The sequence below is a fragment of the Rhinolophus ferrumequinum genome, chromosome 7, assembly GCF_004115265.2.
Source record: "Rhinolophus ferrumequinum isolate MPI-CBG mRhiFer1 chromosome 7, mRhiFer1_v1.p, whole genome shotgun sequence".
Classification (NCBI taxonomy): Eukaryota; Metazoa; Chordata; class Mammalia; order Chiroptera; family Rhinolophidae; genus Rhinolophus; species Rhinolophus ferrumequinum.
In genome coordinates this window covers 68,638,903-68,652,236 of record NC_046290.1, presented here as the reverse complement: position 1 = coordinate 68,652,236, position 13,334 = coordinate 68,638,903, and the positions used below count along the sequence as shown (strand labels likewise).

Genomic DNA, 13,334 nt, shown 5'->3' with positions numbered 1-13,334 from the left:
ACCGCTCACCACACGAGGCACTGTCGGCAAAGGCCCCAGAGCACATGTCATAGGCAGAGGTGGACATATACTTCTAGACTTAGTTGTGGAATAGAAAGCTAATGTGCCTGGAGAGGAAAATGAATTAGCTTAGTTAATAGAAATATAATGTTAAATTAGAGAGCGTGGGGGAATACGTGTAAGTCAGCAAGACATAGTATAAAGGCTGACAAACCAAGAAGTCTGCTTAATATTTACATTCCTGTGAACACAAGAATGTGAACCTGGAAGGAATGTAGTTGGAGTGGGACTAAGTGCAACAGAAGGAGTAACAAGCACCAGTCCTGGTTGCCTTGGGAACAGGGCCCCTTCCTCATATTAATGATTCTATAATAAGAAAAGGAGTATTTAAATGAATAGACACCAGGGGTAGCGCAACAGGTGTCTAGAGTACCTATTAGCAGTAGGTATCTAAGGAGTGGGTGGTTTTTGCATTAGTGCAGTGGACAATGGATGAGTTCAAGTGGCAACTATGGTTTATTGATAAAGCACTGACATGAGCCTGAGTGTTTGAGAATCTTCCTGGTACTGTGAAACTTGTCGACTCTCCCAAGGGCCTGCTTACCGTAATATAAATAAATGACTAGTCCCTATACTTTCTGACAATGCTGTTTGGAAGGAATCCCCTAACAGGAGCAAGTAGATAATACACTGGAAAGCCAAAGAACCCTAAACTCAGCTTAAGAGAAAGCACAGTAGGATGCATAAGAGAATATACCTTTCAGAATAAAAGTTGTTTCCTCAACAGTCCCAAATTAAAGGAAACAAAAGCAGTTGTTTCCTAGTGGACAGAGGGAGTGGTCAAGTCTTCATTTTATTATGTGGATAATAGTTAGTTACATTTTAAACAATATAGTATTGAAAAGTGTGCTAAGTTCCAACATTTCAAAACTTACCTCTAAAAGCACTAATATCCCCATAGTGTACTTGTAGTACAAAGTATTTACTTCCAGTCTCTCCTCCAACTCTGAATCCAACACCTAGCGATTTACAAAAGAAGATAAATTAGTATTTTAGAAATGGAAATCTAAAATGAAGCTAACTTCAGGTTTCTATGAAACCCAAAGGGAAATAAAATAGCATATTGCATATGAAATTGTTATATGAAAATGAAGATAAACTAGACATTCACTGGAAATTTCTAATATAATCTATCAATCCTTTTCAAAGCTCTGATAGAATTCTATATATAGTTCCCACTTCAGAACCAGAGTATCACGTACACTTTAAGAAGACAATTGACTCATTTTGAAAGTAACAGAACAAAGCAAAACAAAATTCTGTCCTTGATTATTTAACAGACATACATAAACCTATTCTTTTACTTTGTTTTGTATATATTTATATTCTTTTTTTTTTCTGATTGAATGTAGGAAATAGATTTCTTAGGAAGTCTCAGAGGAATTACTTTTCTTTTCATATGAAAATAGGTATCTACAAGAATGTCACTGAGGAAACTGTTACTAACTAGATTACAAAGTCCAATATGGCAATACATTTTTTGGACTCTGAAGGGTTCCGAATAGTCTTATTATTAAGACAGTTTGCTAGTAAGCTAAAAAAAAAAAAAATCTACAGAGAAAATATTTACAGGTGGAGAAAAATTTTTTTCTATCTGCTCTACTAATGGATTTTTAAAATGTCAACAAATCTATGACAGACCCCCTTATTAGTTTCCAAACTTATTTGATAGTGGTTGCCTGGTTAACTATAGAAAGGATTCTGAGACTCATTTGAAGCAAAGCAAACTAGACCTCAGTTAGAGCAGACATGAGTTAGGGAGGCAAAAGTGGAACACATGCTTCACAAGATGCCATTCCCAAACCATGGCAGACCTACTCTGTAACAGAACTGCACATTCCCTTTGGTATTAAGAAACATTCAGGTACTAAAAGAGAATCTGGTAATTCACTCATACGTTGGAAGCTATGAACAGTTTAGAAGTGAAGTCAGAAAGCCAACTGAGGTTTGGCATCACATTAAATACCCAGGTTCCAAGACTATAAAAAATAAAGTCTATTTGCTGAAACAGCAGTTTATTTAATTCCTAGCTCTCTTGGCTCACGAAATGCTCCTGCTGTCAAAAGCCAGTGTGCTGGAGGCCAAAAGTGGCTTGAGGTATACGCGGTTATTTTCTATCTAAACTGTTGTGTGGGCAAATTACCGAACAAAGAGAGGCAGAGAAAGCGTAACTACCTAAATGAAACCTTTTTCAATACAAAGCAGGTGATACAGGGATTTTTTGTGTGAAACTGCAAAACAGAACACTGTCAACAACTGTTGGAAAGGACATATAATAAAAAGTACTTTGAAATCAGAAATTAAGCAGCTTAATATGTACCTTTGGGGAGTCTGGTAGGGGGAGCATTTCTTGCCCAGGCATATAGAATATTGGCTTTATCTATACAGGTTCCTTCATCACAATACCTGAAGGAAAAAAAAAAGAAGCTAAGAATTAAGATTCAAGTAGTAAAATGCATAAATCATTCACCATGGGCAGGGAGGATACAGGAAAATATTTGAAAGCAAAGTAAAATCAATATATTATCATTGAAGTCATAACAACTTAAGATCCTAATGAAGATTGGCACAAAGAATATTTTCAATGTGCAAAAGGCACATATAGAAGAAGATTTCTGATGGTTTGTTTCTTTCCCAATGTAAAACAATCCTGTGAGGTAGCCATACAATTTCTAATTCAATATGTTCATATGTGGAATGTACACTATGTAATCAGGTACAAAAATAAGCATTGAGTTCACACAAACCAAAGGTAGCACAGAGGATATTTAGAACTAAACTAAAAGAAATGTCACACCTTTCCTCCTTGGGGATGAGTATTATCAATAAATCTTTGGTTGCTGCAACAAACTATGCAGTGCCCACCCTCAGTAGGGTGAACAATACAAGTATATTCCACTTAACGGGTTCTTAGTGATTGATATATAGGTATATATATGACTTTTTTTTTTTTTAGTTTATGAATAGTGGTTGTGTCTCAAGTTCTTTCATGTTGTGCAAGTTAATCTTACAGAGTCTCAGTTTTCTGTCTTATAAAACAGAGAGTTATGCTTACCTCACAGAGTTATTCTGTAAGTCAAACGAGATATAAGTGAAAGCACTTTATAAACCTCAAAGCACTATTCCAGGGTAATGCATTATTTAACAAAATGTTCCCGTTATCTAAAGATTCAGCGTTGAGAGGCAGTGTTGGATGGTGAAAGAAACACAGGCACAAAGACATATCTGAGGTTGAATCCCAGAATCTCCCCTGAACAGCTGCGTATCTTGGGCTTGTCTATAAGCCCTAGAAGGCCCTTCCTGTATCTTCATACATCACCACCACAGGCCTCTCTGATAGGGCAACGGTGGTGATGTACATATGGCACTCAGTACGGTAACTAACACCTTGGTACCTACAATGGCACATCCACTCTCATAAATGGTAAGCTGTGTGACTCCAAACCACACTTTTTTTTTTCCCCATTTACACTATACTTCTTAGTTTGTTCTGTTATAGAATTGGATTTCTTCAAAACACCATTAGGTGCATTTTTATGTTGCTTTTATATACTTGTGTTTTGGGAAATTGGCACCAAACAAGGTCAAAGTCAGGAATTTAGGCAGATCTGAAAGGTTTGAGGACTGTCAAGGACAACAACAAACATAGCTTCTTGGGCAGGAGGGTGGCACACATATGAAAAACTGTGCACTGCCCATGGCCTTGAAGGGAAGAGAGGGCAGACCGTGGTAGCTTCCTATACACGTTAGAAGCTGGGGCTAGCAACCCGAAGAACAGCCAGGTCACAAATAAGAAAATCACTGGTAAGAAGTACCTTCATACTCAAAGGAAAGGACTCCTAACATGTTTCCTGCTTAGAGACAATAATAGGGTAAGAGGATAGGCAGTAAGTGCAGACAAATGTTACCTGTCTGATAAAGGGGTGAGGGACCAGGAGCCAGAAGGTCCTACTAAGGTTATGTTCAGCAAATATTCTTGCTTCTACCCATCGGGCTGCTGAAAGAAACTGGGTAATGGGCAATGTAAAACACACCAGCTAGTGGTTTCTCACTGTTCATTGTCAAGAACAATAATATACTTATGATGAAGGATCATTACCATGTGACACTTGTGTGTTGGAAAAATGTCTGCAACATCCTTGTGCCAAGTGTGTTAAAAGGCTTAGGGTATTGGAGAGTGGCCAAAAGCAAAATTTTCCATTGTGGCCTCATGTTATAATGGTTTAAGAAATGAGATTGTCAGAAGTGATGAACTTCGTATCTCACTGCTGTCAGCTACGAAAATTGAAAGATCTGGGTGGCAATTTTCATAGCTTTCAACAAAGATCATAAATATACAAGTGCCTAACATCAATGTGACGACAGTCTTCGGTTAAACAAGATAATTATTTCCTCTGATACAGAAGTCAATGCAGCGTATGAACAGAAAGAACCAGAATGAAATGTAAGAGAGAAAACTGGTTGAGTAAAATTTTCTAAGCTACACATTTGATTATGTTACTTGCTGGCACAAAATCTTTCAAATACTTCCCCAACACAAGATCTCAAAAAAAAAATCCAAACATGGTAGCATAAGGCCTTTCATGATCTGGGACTTTGTTATATCTCCAGAAAAAAAACCCTTTTTAGTTGTGCCAAGCTGCTGCCAGTTTCTAATCTCTCTCTTCGATACTGTTCCCTTTGCCTGGAAAAGCCTTTTCCCAACTCTCTGCCTGACAAACTTGTCCTACTCACCTTCTCCTTCAAGATTCTGCTTGAGTCCTCCTCCTCAGGGGAGGTTTTTCTGATTCCTCAACTTTCATTCTTTAACCACAGCACGCATCCTAACTATCAGATTATTTATCTCCTCTTCAACCAGGCTGGGCACACTTTGAGGTGTTGGGTCATATCTTTCACCCTGGACTCCCAACACTGGTAACCCTGGCTGGCCTTCAGCAAATATTCGAGAAATGGTTGGTGAAGTTAACACCTAAGTATGTTTTTAACTTTTCATACACCAACACTTAAATAACTGAATTGGCCTACGTTTTATTGTACTGTCAAATATAATAATTATTGTTTAATTTAGTTAAGAAGTTTAACTAAAATATTAAATAATAATAAATTTGAATTATTACTTGCCTGGTATTTTGCCCAAATCAACTTACATTCACTCTCACAAGAACACTGCACGTAGCTTATACTTTAAAGCCAAATAAGCTCAGAGAGTTTAAGTAACTGCCAAAGATCACACAGTCAAGCCATGATTCAAAGCTCTGGCTGTCACACTTCCTTCTGTCTCAATTTGTGAGACTGGTTTATAGGCAGACAATGATATTACATAAAGATGAGCTTTGATGATTACTTTCATATCTGAACTAAGATGCAATTTGTGTATGCAATTCTACAATCAAATTCTACATAAAATAAGTTCTTCTGACTTATCCGCAAAGAGACAATGATTTTATATTTAATTCTCTTATCAGGTCTGCTAAAAGAAGAGCTTCAAAAGGAAACTTTGGTTTGATTTTTTTTTTTTAAATCCTGTTTTACGATTTTTTAAAGAATGTATTAAACTCAAGACTGAGTAAAGAATGACTCACTCGAAAGAACTGAGATAGTGAAACTAATCCTAAAACTTAATGAGTGAGAGGACTAAGTGAAGAGGAAAAACAAGAGGCCAGGAGAAACAGATCCTATAACGGATAACAAAAAAGAGTGGTGAAGAGCATTGGGATAAAAGTCCTGCCCCTTTTCGTTTTCGGATTTCCATTTCCCATTTTAAATGAAAATAGCATCATATTTTCTCCTCATAAAATGACCCACAGGATAAAGCTGATATTGCATAATTTGGCTGTCCAAAAAGGGACCTATAAAAATAAGATTTTTCCTATCTTTATTAATATGAAGAATCTTAAGGCTAAGAAGCAATGTAACCCTTGATCAATGGTGTTGCAATTTCAGGCATCATCAACCAGGTTCCTTATTCTTATAGCAGCTTCTCTTAAAGGCTCCTCCAGATTAACCCAATTAATTGTGAAGATTCACATAGCTCCCTTGCGGTTTCTCAGGATTCATTGCAAAAATGATAAGAATTAACATTTGAAAATAAACCTATTCTGGATTCTTGAACCTTTGCTGTAGAACCTTTTCACCTCTAATCCATGGGGAAACCATTCAGATGGCATGAATATTTTCAAACTATGCCAAGAACTGAAAAGTGCTAGCCTGTCATTTTGAATTATCCAAATAAAGCATGACTGACTGTTAAAGTACCCTCTGGTTGTATCTGCTAAAGGCTATTTAAAGTCCAAGGTTACTCAGGGAAGATCAGAACCGATAACTCCTTTCGTCTTATGGCTAAAAAACATTAAAACACCAATAATAATAGGTGTGTCAGGCCCTCGAGTTATGTCTAATATGGCCTTCCATTCCAATTGTAATGCATTAAGTATCTAAGAGAACCACAAGAAAATGAATCCAAAGTTAGAGAGTTTCTTTAAGAAACATAAAATCAATGGTACATGTGGAATGTCTCTACCTTTCAAAATTGTGTCCAGTGAGTCAGGTACTCAAATCTCATTAACTGCTCTATAAACCCATAGGACATATTTCCCCATTCAGACAAATCCGATGTGAATTTTAGTGCAATAAATATGCATTAACATAGTAACTAGCTGGATACAGAATGGGAACACTAAACAAGAACAGTGATTAAAAGCACCAGGCTGAAAAACAGTGTCATGATGTCCATACCCCACCCCTCCATGAGTTTAGAGAGGCAAAAAGTCCATAAAAGCAGAGGGTGTGTCTGTTGTGTCCACACCAAACTCTCAATGCCTAGCAAAGTACTTGGCACAAAGTGGATGGTTAGCATTTTATTAATAAGTGAATAAGGATAATAGGTACCATTTATTAAGTACTTCCATGTGCCAGGCACTGTGCAAAGCACATTAGTTACATCCCCCTACTCTTCATGATAGCCTCATTAGGTGGGATTAATATCCCCATTTTACAGATTAGGAAACAGCCCAGTACAGGTTATATAATTGAATAATGTTTATTACAACTATCAAGTAGCAGAGCTGAGATGGGAACCAAAGATGCTCTGATCTCAAAGTTGTGGCTGTACATTAAATGTTAGAGTACTGTTGCTACAATATTGTTATTGTGTTGAACATAAATACTAGTCTTAGGAGGAAAAAAATAAGGTTCAAAATTATGTAATGTTTGTTTCTGTTGAAACTGTCAAAACGGTTACAACCACGACATTCTATTTTACTAAAGTTGACACTCATCTACTAGGAACTGATCGGTTTCTAAGGAACTCCTATCAACACCTCTAATCCAGGCACCTAAAAATTTGCCAAGAAATATGATCATTAGTGGCTAGAAATTAGAACAAGATGCCAAGTATATTTTAACGAAGATCCTTTATACTATCCTGATATGCAATATAATATGAATTTATTATAATATTAAAGTAGAATAAGGAAATGAATACAATTTAATTTTTAGCCTAGCAAAAATGTATGTCTAAACTTTGCTACTGCACTCAAAGACACATTTTACAGTGCGTAGAACAAGGAAAACGGTAGATTTAGGAGACTGTGTCATTTTTATTTATCCTGACAAGGATGTTATATGTATGTTTAATTTTAGAAGTCTGTTAAGGCAGAAACAAAGAGGGGATTGTGGAACACAGACTGTGAATCTTGCTGCACAGTATACAGTATACAGATGACAGGTAGCAAAGATATGGGGAGGGTGCATAAGGACAGCATATGCAAATACCATTCTCAACCGAAGAATCCTTATCACCACGATGGAGGCAAGGAAGCTTTAGTAACACGATCCTAAAAAAATAGTCATTCAAATGAGGAACCAAGCAGGGTGTCTCATATACAGGTATATACAGAGAGATATGAAGATATGTATATATAGATATGTATATCTCTATGTATTTATGTATATGTTTTAGCTATTTTCTCTTTCCCTCATTAGCATTGGTAACCCTGTGGAGACAGTGGCATTTAAAAAGACACAGCAGGTGGTTAATAAATAGAAGCAGTTGAAAGGGATTTAAGCTAAAGCTTCAGAGGATGGTAAAGCACTACTGCTTTAGCTAGAGAATGATTCCAAGTTAGAACAGTTGGAAATAGCCTCATTCAACCAGCTGGGATTCTTCTTTAATAAAAAAGATCAAGCAACCTGTAGAAATCATTTTTGATGTGTGAAGAGTTGTTGGTTATAGCGTCATTAGAAACAGTTTTCAAATCAAATATTAATTACTAATGCCACACGTAATTGTAGCTTTACATAGAAGATCATGCCAAATTACACAGCAGGACACATAAGAAGCCCATTCAGTTTAATCACCGACTATTGCGAACACACAATCTTTTACAGTCATAAATTGCTTTAAGCCCTAAGTCCTGTGCTCTGCAGAGCAAAGATGCACAAACGTATACAATCTCACATTACAAAAAGACAGTGCTCCAGAATTACCCCAAAGGCCAAAACAATTGATATGAACAAAATTATAATTTTCAAATCCTGAAACTCTCTGTAGCTAACCACTCATTATTTTTTTAAAAGTGATTAGAGTAAAAAAAAAAAAAGTAGAGAAAATATTCATCGGATTGATAAAGGCAATATTTCAATTTCTAAGAGTTCCTAAAATTTACAATTTTTTAGTGGAGTGCAGTAATAAAAATTTTATATTTAAATGATTCAGTTTTCACCACCTCATTTCCCTTCAAAACCCTAAAAAGCCCAAAAGAGCACCTACTCACTTAGGGCTCCTATTCAGGCAACAAATCTGGGGAACTTAAAACACTACCCTTTGAATTAAGTATGTCAGTACAAATACAGTCCAACAAATTATGTTATTGTTATGCTTGCACCAATCTTGGTGCTATTACTCTCCGTTGGTCCCTAGATGTTTAAATTTCCTTTAAAAGCCTGGGAAAGAAGGTATGAGAGTTATATCTGACAAGTACTGCTGCCTTCTTTACATAGGCCTTCAGAGATGCCGCTTTTCCATCAGCTAGTCCTTATTTATGCACATCCTCCAGAGGTATATTAATTCAGAATGGAGCACCAGGCACACTCTAACTATAAAGGGACCACCCTACAGTATATTAAAAGGTTCACATCAATGTATGCAATTTAAATGCACATGTATATAATTAACTAGACACATTACCAGCGTGAGCTGCTAATTTGGAATGGGACACAAAAGACTGGAATATGTGCAGAGGAAAAAAACTAAAATTAAAATGACTACATAATGAAAACTGCTTCATGCTGTGCCTACTATTTTCATGTAAACTTAATGTAACTGTAAATATATTTTAATGAACAGGAGAAAGAAGCAATTACAAAGTGCAACGGAGGGCAGCACAACAGTGAGACCCTATCCGAATAGCTCTTTGCCTCATATTAAAAGTGCGGCGTGAAGACGGGAGGAATTTTAACTTCATAATGTCATAGGAAAAATGTTTTGTTTATTAGAGACACAGACCTATGTACCAACCTGCAGGGAGTGAAACTAGAACACTCAAATGAAAATGAGGAAACCCTAGCTAACGAACAAAAAAAGAGAGGAAATCCGAGCTTGACATTTTGGTGTTAGAATATCCCACTAGTTTTTTCTTCTTTCGCTAAAACAGCTTTGTATTCCCATAAAGATTTCCCTGAGAGTGTGAATGAGCTCTTGATATGCTTAAGCATCAAAAACCATTATTGGTATCATAACTAAAAAAATATATATGCAAGTTTGGAAATCTTCATTTAAGTACTGTCTGTATCTTAGAGAAATGAAGAATACATTTGCATGTGTACAATGAGGGTGATGAATTCCATGACTTAAACATTTTAGAAAAATAATGCAAGGCTTTTGACACTGACAGATTTGTGTTATTAGTATTATAATTCAGGTGGGATGATAAGAGGCTAAGCAGCTGGGAGACAGCCGCTGTCTCCAGAGCTGAGCCTATGTGGCCCTGGGGGTGGGGAGCAGAGGATGTTTTGTGAAGCAACAGAAAAGTTCAGCCCATGAAATATCCTGTGAGCTCTAATTCTTTAAAGATGCATGGATTTTGCTAAATATGAGGGAATAAAAGTTTATTCCATTTTTAAATGAAAAGTAATGGCTACACTGCAGAAGTCAGAGTAACATGAACCGTTTTACTTCATGCATTATCTCCCCGTTTTCACATTGAACGGATAATATATTACATGTATTATCCGTTTATTGAACGGATTATATATATTATCGGTTCAATATGGGAGATATGCCATATATAGTTTTTTTTTTCTTCTTCTTTTAAAAGTTAGATGAACACTTTGGGCTTAGTTAAAAGAAGATGAATATACCAGACAATAAAAAGCTAAACAAGTTCATCATCATGAAACCAGTATTACAAGAAATGTTAAAGGGACTACTTCAAGCAGCGAAGAAAAAAACAAACATCAAAATATGAGTAATACAATGGCAATCGCTACAAATCTATCAGCATTTGCTTTAACTGTAAATAGATTAAATGCTCCAATCAAAAGACAGGGTCTTTTGACCTGATCATAAGAAAATAAGACCCTTACATATACTGCCTATAAGAGACTCACTTCAAATCCAAAGACACACACAGAGTGAAAGTAAAGGAATGAAAAAAGATATTTCATGAAAATGTAAACAACAAAAAAGCTGGGGTAGCAATACTTATACCAGACAAAATAGACTTTAAAACAAAGACCATAACAAGAGACAAAGAAGGACCCAGTAGTCCCATTTCTGGGTATTTATCCAAAGAAACCCAAAACACTAATTTGAAAAGACATATGCATCCATATGTTCATTGCAGCATTATTTACAATAGCCAAGATACAGAAGCAACCTAAGTGTCCATCAATAGATGAATGAATAAAGAAGAGGTGGTACATATATATAATGGAATATTACTAATCCATAAAAAAAGAATGAAATCTTGCCTATGAAACAACATGGATGGACCTTGAGGGTATTATGCTAAGTGAAATAAATCAGATAGAAAAAGACAAATACCATATGATTTCACTTATATGTGGAATCTAAACACCAAAAATAAATGAACAAACAAAAAAGAAACTCATAAAGAGAACATTTTGACAGTTGCCAGATGGGAAGGGGTAGATGAACAAGGGGAAAGGCATTAAGAAGTACAAATTGGTAGTTACAAAATAATCATGGGGATGTAAACTATAGCATAGGGACTACAATCAATAATATTTTAATAACTATGTATGGTGTCAGATAGGCATTAGGTTTATCAGAGTGATCACTTTATAATTTATATAAATGTCCAGTCACTATTTGGTACTGAAATTAACAGAAGATTGTATGTCAACTGTAACTGAAAAATAAAAAATAAAACCATTATTTAAAAAAGGAGATGAATAACAGCATCAATTACTGTCCTTGTTTTCTGGTTATAAAGTCAATTATAACAAACCTATAGATTAAGTAGGAATATGGGCTGCCAGGCAGATTTTAAAAATCTGTTTAAAATGGCAGGGTGTAATGTCATTAAGAATTCTAATTACTCAATGACGCAACTGAATGGCAAAATACAGTAGCCTACCTGCTTGAGGTGGTTCAACCAGTGCGCACATCTCCAACTCCTAATAATGATGCCTTTCCAATCTGACTCAGCACTTGCATGCAACTTAGAGTTATAGAACTATGGAATTTCAGAGCACAGAAGAGTTCTACAAATGATCTAGTGAAAGTCCCTTGATAAAATGAAGAAACCAAGGCCAGCCCATATGGGACAGATAACCTACCCAGGGAATCCAGCCAATTAGTTCACTACTCTTTCACTCTATTATGTTGCCTTTTAAGTAATAATTTTAGCAAAATCATATGCATAGCAATTATTTTACTCAAAATTGCTGATTTTACTTTCATTTACATTTTTCTTTGAATTCTCTTTCCCCAACAGAGAAGTCCTTTCCCCAACATAGAAGTCTGTAAAATGAAACATTTTACAGACTTAATATCAAAATAGCATACTAAAGAATATTAATAATTTTTTTAAATAAATTTAATTGGGGAATATTGGGGGACAGTGTGTTGCTCCAGGGCCCATCGGCTCTAAGTCGTTGTGGAGGGCGCAGCGCCGTTTTCTATCTTTAGTTGCAGGGGGCACAATGGCAACCTTGTTGTTGAGAGCTCGCGCTCTAACCAACTGAGGCATCTGGCCACCCCCCTCTGGCAGCGCAGCAGCAGCTCATTGTCTTCAATCTAATAGTGGAGGGCGCAGCTCAATGGCCCATGTGGGAATCGAACCAGCAACCCTGTTGTTGAGAGCTCGTGTTCTAACCAACTGAGCCACCTGGTCACCCCAATAAATATTTTTAAAGAGCCAAAATAACGTGTTTGCTCTGATATTTCTTTAACATGAGAACACTGAGCTAGACTTAGTTCATTTTATATAACTTTTCTCAATTACAACCATAAAATTTAAGTGATGTGTTATTTTTTCACTCGTTCTCTTTAACCTAGGTGAAGCTAAAGCAGGTTTTTAAAATTCACATCCTTTCTAGTTATTTTTGCTCATTTTAACCCAAAGGTAAATTTTGCTAATCTCAAAAGAAATATTTTTAAAACATAAAAACCAAAAGATGTGATTTGCTGAATCAGGTTCAGAAAAGCTGTCAGAGAATAATATTTTAATCTCAAAATTCTATTTACAAAAATTGACTGAAGAGCAAAAACTGGAATGTTGATATCAAAGGGTATTAATTGATTTGCTGACTCCATTTTTACCTAAACTCGGTCATGTGAGTTGGGTTCCTATGTGATGGTACCCCTTTCATCAAATAGCTGAAGCCTATTAACAATGCTTTGACGGTACCTGGTCCATGGAGATTTCCACTAATTTCTCTGTGCTTTTAACAGTTCCAAATACATATTACAATTGTTTATTATAAAAATGACTAGAAAGCAGTTGTTGCGTGCCTCGCATCAGCCTAATAAATACTAGGATGCACAGAGAAAGGTCTATCAAGCTATGTGATTGCGCAGAAACAGGACCACAAAACAGATCCCTTCTCAATGCAAAGACACACTAGACATTCTGTTCTAAGTGATTCTGGCTCTTGATGCAAAATATGAGGCTTAAAAAGCACAGCTATTTTCAAGTTCACTGATTTTCATGAACACCAAAGAACAAAATGAAAGGGACTATCTCAAGCCACAACTACGCTGTAAGCTTCTGGGGGTAGAAAACGTATCTATTTATGTTAGAACCTCC

The 13,334-nt window shown here is 36.1% G+C and overlaps 1 protein-coding gene across 19 annotated transcripts in view; it reads right to left on the bottom strand.

The window, feature by feature from the left end:
* The window catches only part of PAM (peptidylglycine alpha-amidating monooxygenase), a 147,522-nt gene that overhangs the window by 88,322 nt on the left and 45,866 nt on the right, over positions 1 to 13,334 (bottom strand). For all 19 annotated transcript variants that reach the window (XM_033110097.1, XM_033110101.1, XM_033110106.1 and 16 more), the window contains exons 5-6: positions 2,381 to 2,466; positions 936 to 1,019 (exon numbers count right to left, since the gene is read on the bottom strand). In XM_033110097.1, coding sequence (XP_032965988.1) covers positions 936 to 1,019; positions 2,381 to 2,466 — 170 coding nt within the window. The remainder of the gene's footprint in view (positions 1 to 935; positions 1,020 to 2,380; positions 2,467 to 13,334) is intronic.